Source organism: Aspergillus costaricaensis (genome assembly GCF_003184835.1).
Source record: "Aspergillus costaricaensis CBS 115574 unplaced genomic scaffold BO79scaffold_2, whole genome shotgun sequence".
Classification (NCBI taxonomy): Eukaryota; Fungi; Ascomycota; class Eurotiomycetes; order Eurotiales; family Aspergillaceae; genus Aspergillus; species Aspergillus costaricensis.
The window spans coordinates 1134622-1148222 of NW_020291802.1; the positions used below are offsets into that span (position 1 = coordinate 1134622).

The window sequence follows — 13601 nt, forward strand, 5'->3', positions numbered from 1 at the left end:
TTCAGATTTTTTTATGAGCATTGCGATCTCTTAGGACTAGGATGAAGAGGTTCAACCTCATGAAAAGAAGCAAACATGGTCTATACTACTATTGGGAAGGGAAAAAAGAAAAAAAAGACAAAAAGAAATGAATAATAAGAAGAATCACACATGGCGTTCAGAGATAAGATCGCATGTGGCGCAATCGGGCGAATTCGGGATGCGGAAGATAAGACTTGCACGGGATGGAGCGGGGGGGAAACAAAAACGAAAAATAAATCTCCCCGACTGGGAGTCGAACCCAGGTCTCCCGCGCTTGTTCCCGAAAGGGATTGACAAGCGGAAATCATGACCGTTAGACCATCGAGGATTGGAGATATCGTCTGTCTCAATTTCTTGTCACATTATCTACCAGAAAAGCACTACATCATGAGCTGTAAATTAAGCTGCTGCTAACGTTATTACAATAACAAACACATGTCTTGAGTATTACTTGTCATATATAGACTATTTTGGGGCCGTTATTTACTGTAGTATGATAGTTTCGCTACAATATGCACATTTGTTTTGTTCTACCTTTCATTCGGAATATACCGTGGGGATATATATAGTTACAACCCGTCGTTCTAAGCTGAAGAATATCACGGCAGACTCAGGGTCTACAACTACTTCTAAGTCACCCTGTTTAGGCCATCTACCACGTCACCCCACACAGGGTACACCAATAATATTGAGTCATGCTACCATTTAGCCGGGCGCAATAGGTAAGTGGCTGCGCTTGTTCACCGTAATGGTAGCATATGCAACATGTGGGTTGACACTGGGCCTTGGCGACAGCAGTATGAGAACCGTAGAAGTGATCTATGTATGAGGCCCATGACTAGTGCTTCATAACATCAAAACGTATTGCGATGTTCGATAATCCAGTCTAGTGGTTACTTCTACCCTGGAGTCATTACAAATGGAGCGAAAGAGAGAATTCAAACTTTCAAATAATGTATAGTATTATTAGGATACAATACTAGAAAGGAGCGACAACCCAGCAATGACTGAGAATGCACACCTCGACTATTACACACTACTCCCCCAGCATTTTGGCTCAGATAAGAAACAAAGGGAATGAAGACAACAGAGCAAGAACATCACACGCTATGGAACAATTTCGAAACCCATCATCAAGTCGTTATTCGTCGCACCACCATATCACCCTTTACTCGATGGTGATCTTCTTCGAAGAAGGAGCAGCGGCCTTAGGCACGAAAATGGACAGGATGCCGTTCTTCAAGGAAGCCTTGACAGCGTCCTGGTCGACGCGAGTAGGGAAGGAGAAGGTGCGGTGGAACTCGCCAACGGAGCGCTCGCTGACCCAGTAGTGGTGCTTGGCCTTGGACCTGTTCTTGGAGACCTGCTTATCGCCCGAGGGGACGACAGCGCTGCCCTCGCCCTGGTTGTTGTTGTTGTTGTTGCTGTTCTCCGGGGCAGGAGTGTTCTGGGCCTCGTCATTGTCAGAGGAGTGGTATTCGCGCTCGGTGCGACCCTTGATCACGAGAGTCTGAGGGTCGGAGAACTCAATGTCAACGTCCTTCTGGGCGATGCCGGGCAGCTCACCATCGAGGTGGTAGCCATCCGAGGTCTCGCGGACGTCGAAGCGAGGCGCAAAGGTGCGAGCAGAAGTCACCGAGGAGCCTTGGCCGGAGCGGTGGAGATCATAGTCGTCCAGCAGGCGGAAGAGAGGGGCGAAGTCGCCAGCAGTAGGGATGGTTCGGAAGAGAGACATTGTGTCAGGTAGATTTATTATGATAGTAGTAGTGTTAGATGTAGTAGACGTTTGTTGCAATTGGTAGAGTGGATGCGATTGTTGTATTCGTAGTAGTAGTAGATGCTTGATGTCTGTTGCGATGATGAGGATCGACTGGAAGAGACCTCGAAGGGCCTTATATAGCTTTTGGACCCCATGGTGGTGACTGGTAGAGGCAGGTACCAGCTCGTAGGGGTAGCTGCTGGAGGAAGCTGGAAGCTCCGTGAACGATCGTTGGCACCACTGGCCCAGGATGGTTAGTGCCCGCCAGAGACAGCGGGAAGGCCCCAGGCACCCCCGGATGCTTCTGGCGGGTTCGACGCGTGGTCACGTGATTATTACCTGGTTTTGCCACCCGCCACAAGGGAGGGAGGGATGGAAGTCTACTAGATTCATTCCATCCACTACACTGTGTGCTGCTGCTGGTCATCGCGGGGGAGCAGCTGTCATGCCAACCCATTCCCCGCTCCTTTCCAGATTATTCCACTGGCGTGCATCCCTTCTGTGGTACAAACTACGAACCACAAACTACACGGTGCCACTGCAAGCTGTCGTCGGTCGCTTTCGTCATGGTGAAGCAATCATCCCTTCCAATTGTGCCAACTTGCGTTTGTCTCGCACATTCGCCCAGATTCGACGGATATCTGGAGCTCGATGTCAATAAAAAGGAAGTTTCGATGGTCGGAATCGCCACCTGAGTCTCAATTGAACTTTACGCAAATGATGGCGCGCCGGCCCGCTGGTTGACCATGTATAGCCACAAGCTGCAAAGGGTCGTGTTGAAACACCATATCATCAGCTATAGTGTGGTGATGATAGACAAAACCTGACTTTAGGGCCACACAGCAGTGCTGACTGTTTCCGTGAAAGGGCTGGCTTCCTGGCACGGTCTAGGGGCCCTTCCAGTGCAACAAAAGGCGAAGTAGGGTGGTCAGTGAATTGCCATGAGGTAGTGCAGATAGGAGGGTCACAAAGACCAAAGCGATAGAGATTCTGCGGGGTAGTCGCATCCTCCTTCTCAGCAAGCAGATTGCGGCCATGCGAGCCGTGAGTATAGCAAAGGGCAAGGTCTAGACTCCAGGGACTCCGGGTATGTCCCAACCAATGAACAGGGCTAGCTGGGTAAGAGGAGACGGTGTAGAGCTGTAGCGGCTGGACGGAAAATGGCACCGGAATGGTAACCCATGACGAAGGAAATAAGGAATACTACAATGTAGTACAGACATGTGAAAAATGTGCGTAGCATATATGAGGGGTCGGAGATCTTCTTGAACGAATTTCCAACACACCAAAGATCCATTCCAGAACAAACCCAAGTATACTAGGAACCAGTCGCTGTTATATCAACATGCCTTCCAACCAGATGAGCAAGTCGGATGCTTCCCGCATCCAGTCCACCCAAGTTAGCAGGTGCTGTATGCTGGCATAGATTACAAGCTCACAAAGCTACAGGCCCATGGTGGAAAAGATATGAGCTCTGGTGGCTTTGCTGCTCGAGCTCAAGGAGCTGCCGATCGCAATGCCAACGCTGCAGCATCCAGCACCCGTTCCTCTCAGGGCCCGTCATCGGGAACGCACCAAAGTGGCCAGCAGTCCACGCCCGGAAAGAGATGAGCTCGTGAAGTAGCACAAGATCTCACAATTTCGTATGGCCATGATATCATTATGGAACTTTTTAATTGGGTTCTGTCGTGAGCACACATGAATGCGAAGTTGGTTGTGCCTCGTACGACAGTTGTTGCGGGGTGCTTTTTCCGAGGGTGTCGGTATGTTCTTGACGCATTACCTACCAGAAATTAGTAAATGGAAGCTTGGAATTCTCAGAAGACTTACATATTGAACAAACTGGCGTTGGTGTGGCAGCCCATTCTCTGGGTTAAGAAGAGAAGCCTGTAGCCATAGTGCTGGTGCTAGGATGGAGGCAACACAAGGAGTTGTGCATTGACAGTGACACATTTTGCTTAGTAGGTGACGTAGATCTATCAAAATGTCGTGATGTATTAACCATTAATTGATATGGTCATAATAGAACAGGGCCGTAAACATGGCAATTCGCTGGGGACACCAAGGAAGAGCCGTGTCGGCCAAACATGGGTCATTCGTGTACACAATATGGGAAAGGATATCGCCTTAGTTGACGCCATTCAACATGCTGAGCATAATCATGTTCCACCCAAGCTCTGTAGACAGCCACTGGCTTCAGTGCCCATATGGAGGGGTGGTGGATACATTGTGCAGATCTTCAGGAGAGGCTTCTTCATGCGCAAGAGTCACATCTGTCGTAATCATAATGCCCATGTCTCGTTCGGAGTCGCCCGCGTAGCCCTGTGGTGGTGCCGGCAGGAAATCCATAATATGTTCCTGGCTCTCTCCCGACGAATTTCGCCGTTTTTTTGACCAGCCCATAGACGAGAGCTCGTACGGCTGAGGCTCACTGGTGCTGACCACCGTAACATCTCGACCCCCACTCTTGGAGTTGAAAAAGGTCGTTCGGCTTCGGTCCTTTTTATCGTATCCGCGGGAAGAACTGTAGGATGCAAACCACGAAAAGCGAGAGAGGAGAGGCTTGATCCCCGGGGCGCAGACGATGATGGCTGAGACAAAGGCCTGCCGTGATGCCCAGCCCAAAGCTGTAGCGAGAGTTGAGAGGTCTTTGACGGAGTAGTATGCTCGAAGAGCGGCAGCGATCATGACGAAGATGCCGGAGGAAAACAGACCCGTGAGAATCCACTTCTGAGACGTTGGAATTTTGGCGACGATAATCAGTGGAATTGGGACGCACATGATACAGAGATCAGTTCTGGTGCAATAAGTGAGCAAGCATAGATGATGGTCGGAGAATACTGCACTTACAAGATGCTTAAGACTTCGATGACGATGTAGTTCAATGGTCGCACAGTGCAGTTGTCTCGGATCGTGTTAATAGAGGAGGATAACCTGCAAGGCATTATAACTCACTTCCTGCATATGGCTTGACCTGCCAATTTTTCTCGATCGGCCTGCACATCAGAAGGTCGAAGAGCAGTGAGGTGACAAATGTGCAAATTGTGAAGGCGCCCACAGCCAAGGCTAGTCGGTGTTGCGAAAGACCGATCCTATAAGCTGTCAGACTTATGCCTATCCCTATCCCGAAGCAATGGGTCTAAGCTTAATGCTTACGTGAGTCTGTTGTAGAGAAACACAAGCACCCCCTTGAAAGACCACACCATAAGAATGTACGAAAGCCAGGCAAGAAACGCATAGATCGAGCCTTTGGTTAACGATGGGACCTGATCATCGGGTACCTCAGCGGCAGTGGTGTCATTGAGGCCTATATTGCTGCCATAGACAGCTAAGCATGGAGTATTAATGAACTAGTGTTAACCATTCAAGGTACGAATCGAATAAGCTTACCGGTGCACATATATAAGAATACAACAAGGAGAGTCCAGAAAATCTGATGCCAATTAGCCCGCTTTTCACTGCAAAAGGCATACTGGTCTCTGAAATCCTACCGTTCCAAGCACCAGGCACACATCGTCCCAGCGGAACATTCCACGGTCCACGGAGAAGCGCGTGTACAATCGAACTGCAATGACTACCAGCCCTATTGCCCATTCACTGAACATCTCTGCGGTGAGATTGTAGCCCATTTTTTTTTCGACAAAAGATCACCAAACGCAATGGGACTTGTGTGTATTGAGTGAAAGACAAAAAAGAACCACGGGATGAAATAACGGTCGGGGTTACGGAGACAATGTTGTATCCGAACGTTGCGACATGGTTGAAGCCCTTACCACACGGTCAAAAAAGGGGAAAGCAGTCAAGGGAAAGGAAATGGCGACAATGACCGTCGCTCTGCACTTTGCATCCAGTGACACAAACATAGCAGACTATCGGTTACCCAGCAAGGAAAAAGAAAACCCGCCTCATAGTTTCTCTGACTAGATTGGTGAAGCTGGAGTGGAGAGGGAATCCAACACACGCTATAGCAAAGGATTTAGCACTAGCCTTCCATCGCCAGACAAAGATGCTATCCACGCCCATCTGTGGCCGATTATCGTCAATGGATCCGGTTTCGGAAAGCCGCAGATCGCTCTCTCCCTCTCTCGCTGCTGCAAGAAGAATGCGAATCATACATAGCAGAACCTAACTAGTAGTTCCTCAACCATGGGTGAGGTCAGATTAAGCCTAACTTAAACGGCTACCGGTCGGAGTCAGCCAAACCTTGTAGGTTCTCATGCTTCATCGGACGGGATGAGGGACGTGCCATGCCAAGGGAAGGACTGTGGCAGGCGTCAGGGCAGCACCAAAATTGAGGTTGGCATGGACCACTAAATGCTTCCAAATTGTTGAGCGGTTCTAGAACGCCTGAGTAGTGGCAGGAGCACCGGACGCTCTTTGCGCCGAGGGGGTTGAAAGCTGAGGCCGACAGTGGACCCTAAGCATACACTGCTTGGTGCTTACGTACTGTATCCAAGCTGTATGAACTTAGGAAGAGCATCCAGGTGTTTGAGCCAGGTGGCAGGCGGCTCCATCGTGGGCTTGCCCACTCGTTCCGCCTCTAAAAAAGAAGAATATTAACATAAGGTTCCGTGGTCTGAGCCCTCCGCTGGATATAGTTTTTTTCTTAGTGACGAATAAGATTGGGACGTTGAATCCATCCGTCACCCCCGACACGGCATCGCTGCCTGCGATCGACGTTTGATTTACCAATCGGAATCATGGTCCGGTACATTCTCCACAGGAGTTTAAGGCTCTAGTATCAATTGTCGTCCCGTGTGAGGAGCGGGATCCGCACAGCGGTTGATCCATATCGGACTTGGCCCTGAATAGGAAAATGAGACCCACGAGAGCCGCGGAAGCATCTCTCCCCGGCGGACCGTCAAATGTTGCCCACCACAGGCGATGCTTGGACCAGGTTTCTACTGAATGGGAGAGAGGCTGAGATGTCAAGGAAGACGTGAAGATGGACCGAACAAGAACAAATCTACTACATATATACTATGGGAGATGATCCAGGTCCCTCAGGCGCTGTTTAATTGGTTAGCTAGCTATCGACACTGTATCGCAGTCAGCGAAGGATTGGCACTAAAACCGTAGCCTCTCTTTTCCCCTTCGAATATTCCCCACTAAACAGATCATTGGATATAGTCGTTTCGTATTATGTTATTTTTTCTCCCCCTTCATTTCGATTGTTCTCTTTGCGGACTCCTGGATAAGCTCTGTTCCACGCACATCCCAATGTCGTATTTCATCATCCTCGTATCAAATTTGCGTTAAAGTAACCAGTGAGGGATACTACTGCACGACTAGCTGGTAGGGATGTAGATCATAGCCGTGTCGACCAATTTTCTCTTCGACCGCGAAGCTCAGAACGTCAGGAGGTGCTGCGCAAAGATGCGGAATTGCAGGTGGTGGAGCCGATTTGGGGCAGCAAACGAGGGAAGATTAATGACGGGGCAATACTCCATACCAAGTACGAGACATCAGGGACATAGCATTATATCTTCTTGGCGCGGTATTGTGGTCCCCACTGCTCTCTGTTAAACGGTTGAGGCGTATTCCTTCTTAAACGGTGTTGGTACTTGCTAGTTAGTGATCGACGAAGTGGAAGGAATTGCACATAATGTCTGGCTCCAATGAGCTTAACCACCTGTCACTATCATCGGAGCGGGACCTAAAACTATTGACAGCCGGACCAAATGAACCGTCTTACTGGTGTTCAGCCAGGTCACCTCAGAATTAGCTCGCGTTGGCGAGGAACGCTACAGGATGCCACCCACCTGCCAGTTGGAAACCCTCCCGGACTGGACCTACTATTTTCACTACCCCCCGCTATGTCTGAAGCCTTGGTCAAGCGCACCCCGCAACAGGGAGGCGAAGGATTATAAAAGAAGGGGTGTCTCGAGTCGTCGATGGCCGTTCTTCCCACATCACCCTTCGCTATCTCAGAGCATGTTCTCTTGACACGATGAACACAGATTCACTCCAGAGTATTTGGACTGATGTCCAGTCGTCGCTGGAAGCTTTTCAGGCTGACGGAACTGAATATAACCGGATCGATGCTCTCGAGAAGGCAACCCAGCTGGCGAGAGCGCTGGAGAAACCTCGCGATGCGATTCTGAAACTAGCATATACGGTGAGTCAGTAGGCCCTGAACCGTTAGGTTACTTCAGATGAACGCCTATGCTAATGATGAAAAAGCCGACAGCCCTGATGGCTGTGAAGGTGGCTCACGACATGAAGGTGTTCCCTGTTTTGGCCAACGCAACGAGCCCAGTCCCCGTGAGCGAGCTTGCAGCGTTGAAGCCTGCGGATCCCCTCCTAGTCGGTATGTTCGAGACCTATGCTATGCATTGGTCAAGTAACTTCTGATGCTGACTGCTCGAACTATGCTAGAGCGAATGATGCGTCTCTGCGTGGCATTCGGCTTTGCCGATGAGCCGGTCCCCGGTGAGTATTTGCCGACCGCGGTGACCAAGGAGATGGTCAACCGAACGTCTGTTGGAGTGGTGGAGTCCTTGTAAGTAGCTATATGGGGAAGGGAAATTCAGTTGTTCGTGATGGTCACTAAGACGCAGCTTTGCATCAGGTTCTGCGAGTTCCTTCCCACCATCCAGAAGACCCCTGAATACCTTCAAGTCACCAACTACCGTAACCCCGAAGATCCTCTGTTTGCTCCCCTACAGTACACCAACAACATGAAAGAAGACGGATTCATGTGGCTCTGCCAGAATTCCGAAGCCCTAGCTCGGTTCAATAACTTTATGGAAGGCCAGCGTGCGGATCGCCCGCACTGGGCGGACTGGTTCCCTGTGCAAGATCGGGTATTGGTCGATGCTGACAGCAGCCCCGATCGGGCTTTGATTGTGGACATTGGTGGTGGCCGAGGCCATGACCTTCTGGGATTTAAGAAACGGTTCCCCAATGCACCAGGGAAGTTGGTGTTGGAGGATCTGCCGGTGGTGATCGACGAGGTGCGAGGGGCGCAGGACTTGGAAGGGGCTAACATTGTCCCCGTAAAGTACAACTTCTTCACGGAGCAGCAGCCCGTCAAAGGTGAGATCCTTCGTCTTTTCCAGTGTGCTTGAAAACGACTAGTAACCGACGAGGGTATGCAGGTGCTCGTGTCTACTACTTCAAGAATGTCATGCACGATTGGTCCGATGAGAAAGCCCGGATCATCCTCAACTATGTCGTGGAAGCGATGGAGCCGGGCTACTCCAAGCTAATCATGGAAGAATACATTGTACCCGACCAGAATGCTTCGGCGATTCACGGCATGACAGACGTGGCGGTGATGGTGTTTTGCTCGGGACTGGAACGGACAACGCAGCAGTGGACGCGGTTGCTGGACTCGGTGGGATTGCGAGTGAATAAATTCTGGACGCGCGCCGGCGATGGACTGGGAGTGGTCGAGGCTGAGCGGATCTGACCGAATAGAGAGACAGGAAAACATTTATATCCTGTTTAAATGAGAAACTGACTGATGGTCTATATTCATTCGTTGTCCACTCAGCAGCATGTACCCTTTACTCAAAGTAGATGTGTTGGATCATGCATCAAGAAAGTTCAGCGCCAGACATCGTTCTACGGATGCGAGCAAATGGATAGGGCTATTTTAGACCAGCATGGGATGATCATGGAGCGGGGGTTGGAAGAAGGTAATAGTGGAAGATTGCCAGTTCAGCAAATAAGGCATCAAGCCCACTGCAAGCTCTGCACCTAGTGTGATTGAACGCAGGAGATGCATGCATACTACACAGCCACGCCACCGGGCCTGGCGAGGCTGCAAGCTCAGCCGGTCGGGCATTTTTGGGCGCTATAACTGATCGCTCTCTCCCAACTTTCCACCACCGGCACAGAACTTTCTCTATATTTTCTCGCATGGAGCATCAACGACCACCCCCGAAGCGACGAAAACTCGACACCAGACACGCTCCCCAGCAACTTTTCCACGATGACTACACCATCGGCTGGGTATGTGCTCTTGCCATCGAGGCAGCAGCAGCAACAGCCATGCTGGATGAGATCCATCCTGCCTTGTCCATCCACCCGCGCGACAGCAACTCGTATACCTTCGGGTCCATCGGCCGTCACAATATCGTGATCGCTTGTCTCCCCGCCGGTGTCTACGGCACCACATCGGCAGCCACTGTCGCCAGCAACATGTTCATCAGTTTTAGATCGATCCGCCATCTACTTATGGTTGGGGTCGGAGGAGGGGCGCCTTCCGCCTCGACGGATATTCGGCTTGGGGATGTCGTGGTTAGCATCCCCACGCCCCGTTTCGAGGGCGTGGTGCAGTACGACTATGGCAAGAACCATTGGACAAGGGCACTTCGAACGAACAGGCACTCTAAACAAGCCGTCCACTTCCCTTCTGACGGCAGTCAGCAACCTTCGGGCGATGGACCTCCGCAGTGGCAGTCAGATACCCGTCCTGATGTCGCAGATGTTGGCGCGTAATCCGCAAATGGCGGAGACATTCACGTCCCCGGGCTGTCAGAGGGACCTCCTCTTTGCTCCAGACTATGAACATGACCCAGCGGGGCCGACATGCGAATTTTGCGACCGTGAAAAACTGGTGAGCCGGTCGACACGCAGCTCCGATCGGCCGGTTGTTCACTACGGCCTGGTCGCATCCGGAAACCAGGTCATCAAGCACGCACAAACGCGCGAACGACTGGCAGCGGAGCTCAATGTTCTTTGTTTCGAAATGGAGGCAGCCGGGCTGATGGACAATTTCCCCTGCCTGGTCATTCGAGGTGTTTCGGACTATTCAGACTCGCATAAAAATAAGGCGTGGCAGGGCTATGCGGCTGCAACCGCGGCTGCATATGCAAAGCAGCTTCTTGCTACGATCAGCGTTCCCAGCGCTGGAACTGTAGATGATCCTGCTAATCCTGGAGCAATCACGCCTGAGGAACACCGCGTATCGATGATGAATGCTCTGCGATTTGACCAACTTAAGAGCCGGCAAGCCACGATAAAGCCCGCGCATGCGAAAACCTGCAAGTGGCTTCTCGAGAAGCAGGAGTATTTGGATTGGCTGGACAGCAGTCGCTTCCCCGAGCACCGTGGCTTTCTCTGGATTAAGGGAAAGGCAGGGAGTGGCAAATCGACAATGATGAAGTTTGCGTTCCAACAGGCCGATGCAACTGTGAATGCAGAGACCGTGGTCATCTCTTTCTTCTTCAATGCCAGAGGTGAAGAATTGGAGAAATCCACATTGGGAATGTACCGATCCTTGTTAGTGCAATTGCTCGAAAAGGTCTCAAAACTCCAGATGCTTCTCGACGAACTTGACCCTAAGCGTTCAGAAGAGAAGGATCCTTGGTGTCATGAGATACTTCAGCACATCCTTCGCCAGTCCATCTCACTGCTCAGCGGTCGGCGTGTCATCTGCTTCATTGATGCCCTGGATGAATGTGAAGAAGAAGAGGTCCGCGCCATGATTGACTCTATTCAATCCCTCGGAGAGCATGCAATTTCGACAAGGGTTCAGCTTCATGTCTGCTTCTCAAGTCGTCACTACCCCCATATTGCCATCGAGAAGGGACTGGAACTGATCCTCGAGGACCAGCAAGGTCACGCTGATGATATTACTCGATACCTTCACAGCGAACTCAAGATTGGGCGCAGTAAGCAAGCCGAGGAGATCCGACGCGAGATACATGACAAGGCCTCGGGAATATTTTTATGGATGGTGCTTGTTGTGCAGATCTTAAACCGCGAATCTCAGCGTGGTCGCTTGCATGTCCTCCGCAAGAGACTTCGTGAGATTCCGGCCAAATTTAGTGATCTTTTCAAAGATATACTGACAAGGGATACTGTGAACAGGGAAGATCTCTTACTGATTCTTCAGTGGATATTATTCGCTAGAAGACCACTCAAACGAGAGGAGCTGTATTTTGCCATCCTTTCTGCCGATCCCGACAACTTGACGGAGGCCTGGGACCCTGAAGACATAACTGAGCAGGACATGGATCGATTCATTTTGCACTCCTCCAAAGGGCTAGCTGAGACGACCAAGTCAGGGGAGAAGACCGTTCAATTTATCCATGAGTCTGTCAGAGACTTTCTACTGAAGGACAACGGGTTGCGAGAGCTCTGGCCTGAGCACCAGGGTGATTTCGAGGCTTCAAGCCATGATCGACTGAAGAAGTGTTGTAACAACACCCTCCTTTCAGAAGCTGGCAACCATGTTCCACAGGAGCACTATACTGCATGTGTTTCGAGTGAAGACCTCAGCACCCTACGAGACGCTATTTCTCGGAAGTCCCCGTTTCTTCAATATGCAGTACACAATGTCCCTCAGCATTCTGAAGCTGCACAGTCGGGTGGAATCTGCCAGGAGTGTTTCCTTGGAACATTCAAATTCTCCCACTGGAAGCGCTGCAGCAGCGCCTTCGAGATGTACAAAATCCGTCATCACACGGAATCTACATGCCTTCTTTATATTCTTGCGAAATATGACCTATCGGATCTGGTTCAGTTGGTTTGTGAAGGCAAGCCATGTGTTTCTATACCGAGCGGGCGTGACCTTGCCTTTCTGGTTTTTTATGCAGTCAAGAATGTTGATAAAAAACTTCTCGATTACATTAACCGATGCCATCTGCAGGATGCTCTAGCTTCCCCTACAGCTTGGATTGAAATGGCGCTCCGGTATACCATCCAGTTCGGCCGCAAGGTCATGTTCGCGGATCTCTTGACCAATGCGAATATTAACTTCAACCCGAAACGCCATTCGCATTATGCCATCCAATACGGCCGTGACTCTATGTTCGAACGATTGTTAGCTATGCGCGAGGTTGACCCAAATGCACATGATGTGAATGGCGACACGCCTTTGCATTACGCCATTCGATATGGACAAGAACATATGTTCACCAAGCTTCTCACTATGACTCAGATTGGTTTGAGTGCTCAGAACAAGGCTAATCAAGCCCTGCTACAATGTGCCATAAAAATGGAGGGGAGAACATGTTCGATTTGCTGATGACGAGAGGGATTGCCGATAACACTGGTCTTTTGTTCTCCGCTATCGAGCGGAATGATGAGCTTGTGTTCAATCGACTGTTGGCACCACAGTGTATTGATAACAATGCCTTGAACAGAAACAAAAAGACGCCGTTGATACGGGCAACCGAAGGCTCAAAATTCCCCATGATCCAGTCGCTATTGGATTTGAGCTGCAAGGAGGTAAGTGTTGTGGTCCCCAACCCCCCTTTCCAGAAATTCCCATGTGTATAGCGTTAAGCTAAAGCCTATGATCAAATCTCGCCAGGGTGCCCTCTTAGACGGGGTTTGGAACAAACTACCCTCCACTAAGCAGTAAGTATCAGATGGGGTGAGATTGTAGAGCCATTGATTACTACAGATGACCTCTTCTCCCACTTGAATAGGCCGTGCGCAGAAGCCGTACTGCTCTACGCTGCATGGAGTGGTCACAAGACACTCATCAATTAAATCCTAGCTACAGGGATGTCTAATTCAAACGCCAAGGCCATGGATGGGCCCACAGCACTTGCATACGCCGCACCTAGAGGCTACGAAAACACTGTTACGCCGCTACTCTCGACAGAAAGAATCAATGTCGATGCAGCAGATTCACTCGGAATCACGCCACTCATGTATGCCACTCATGCACGCTGCCACTAGCGGCCACGCAGCTGTTGTTTACATCTGTCTACAGGAAATGCCAACCCTGACTATAAAGACATGTTTAGGTTAACGTCCTTGTCTGAAGCCGCACTATATGGTCATGAAGACGTGGTACGTCGGTTACTTGCAATCCGAAGAGCTAGTTTTCTCCCCGAGTATGTTGGGGGACGAAAAG

The 13601-nt window shown here is 50.3% G+C and overlaps 5 protein-coding genes and 1 non-coding gene across 6 annotated transcripts; 3 read left to right on the plus strand and 3 right to left on the minus strand.

Moving 5' to 3' along the window:
* Positions 1–259: 259 nt before the first annotated feature.
* BO79DRAFT_t24 lies at positions 260–349 on the minus strand. The gene has a single exon. It is a non-coding gene; the product is annotated as a tRNA-Asp (tRNA).
* A 696-nt stretch (positions 350–1045) lies between these two features.
* On the minus strand, positions 1046–1970 carry BO79DRAFT_206619 (Hsp20/alpha crystallin family protein). The gene has a single exon (XM_025682012.1). It carries the CDS (start codon positions 1754–1756, stop codon positions 1190–1192), a length of 567 nt encoding a protein of 188 aa, XP_025544541.1. The 5' UTR covers positions 1757–1970; the 3' UTR covers positions 1046–1189.
* A 1108-nt stretch (positions 1971–3078) lies between these two features.
* Positions 3079–3431, plus strand: BO79DRAFT_206621 (uncharacterized protein). The gene is made up of 2 exons (XM_025682013.1): positions 3079–3179; positions 3230–3431. The coding sequence occupies exons 1-2, from the start codon at positions 3126–3128 to the stop codon at positions 3389–3391; spliced, it is 216 nt and encodes a 71-aa protein (XP_025544542.1). The 5' UTR covers positions 3079–3125; the 3' UTR covers positions 3392–3431.
* Positions 3432–3976: 545 nt separating this feature from the next.
* On the minus strand, positions 3977–5409 carry BO79DRAFT_250328 (uncharacterized protein; the record flags this gene model as incomplete). Its single annotated transcript, XM_025685809.1, has 6 exons — positions 3977–4577; positions 4631–4685; positions 4736–4872; positions 4937–5108; positions 5171–5213; positions 5272–5409. The coding sequence occupies 6 exons, from the start codon at positions 5407–5409 to the stop codon at positions 3977–3979; spliced, it is 1146 nt and encodes a 381-aa protein (XP_025544543.1).
* A 2321-nt stretch (positions 5410–7730) lies between these two features.
* Positions 7731–9397, plus strand: BO79DRAFT_267982 (O-methyltransferase; the record flags this gene model as incomplete). The annotated part of the gene is made up of 5 exons (XM_025687082.1): positions 7731–7898; positions 7964–8090; positions 8159–8282; positions 8352–8818; positions 8881–9397. 5 exons carry the CDS (start codon positions 7731–7733, stop codon positions 9192–9194), a joined length of 1200 nt encoding a protein of 399 aa, XP_025544544.1. The 3' UTR covers positions 9195–9397.
* Positions 9398–9778: 381 nt separating this feature from the next.
* BO79DRAFT_224172 (Pfs, NB-ARC and Ankyrin domain protein) lies at positions 9779–13423 on the plus strand (the record flags this gene model as incomplete). The annotated part of the gene is made up of 6 exons (XM_025683649.1): positions 9779–10046; positions 10096–10155; positions 10291–12260; positions 12573–12720; positions 12771–12964; positions 13268–13423. The coding sequence occupies 6 exons, from the start codon at positions 9779–9781 to the stop codon at positions 13421–13423; spliced, it is 2796 nt and encodes a 931-aa protein (XP_025544545.1).
* Positions 13424–13601: the final 178 nt, after the last annotated feature.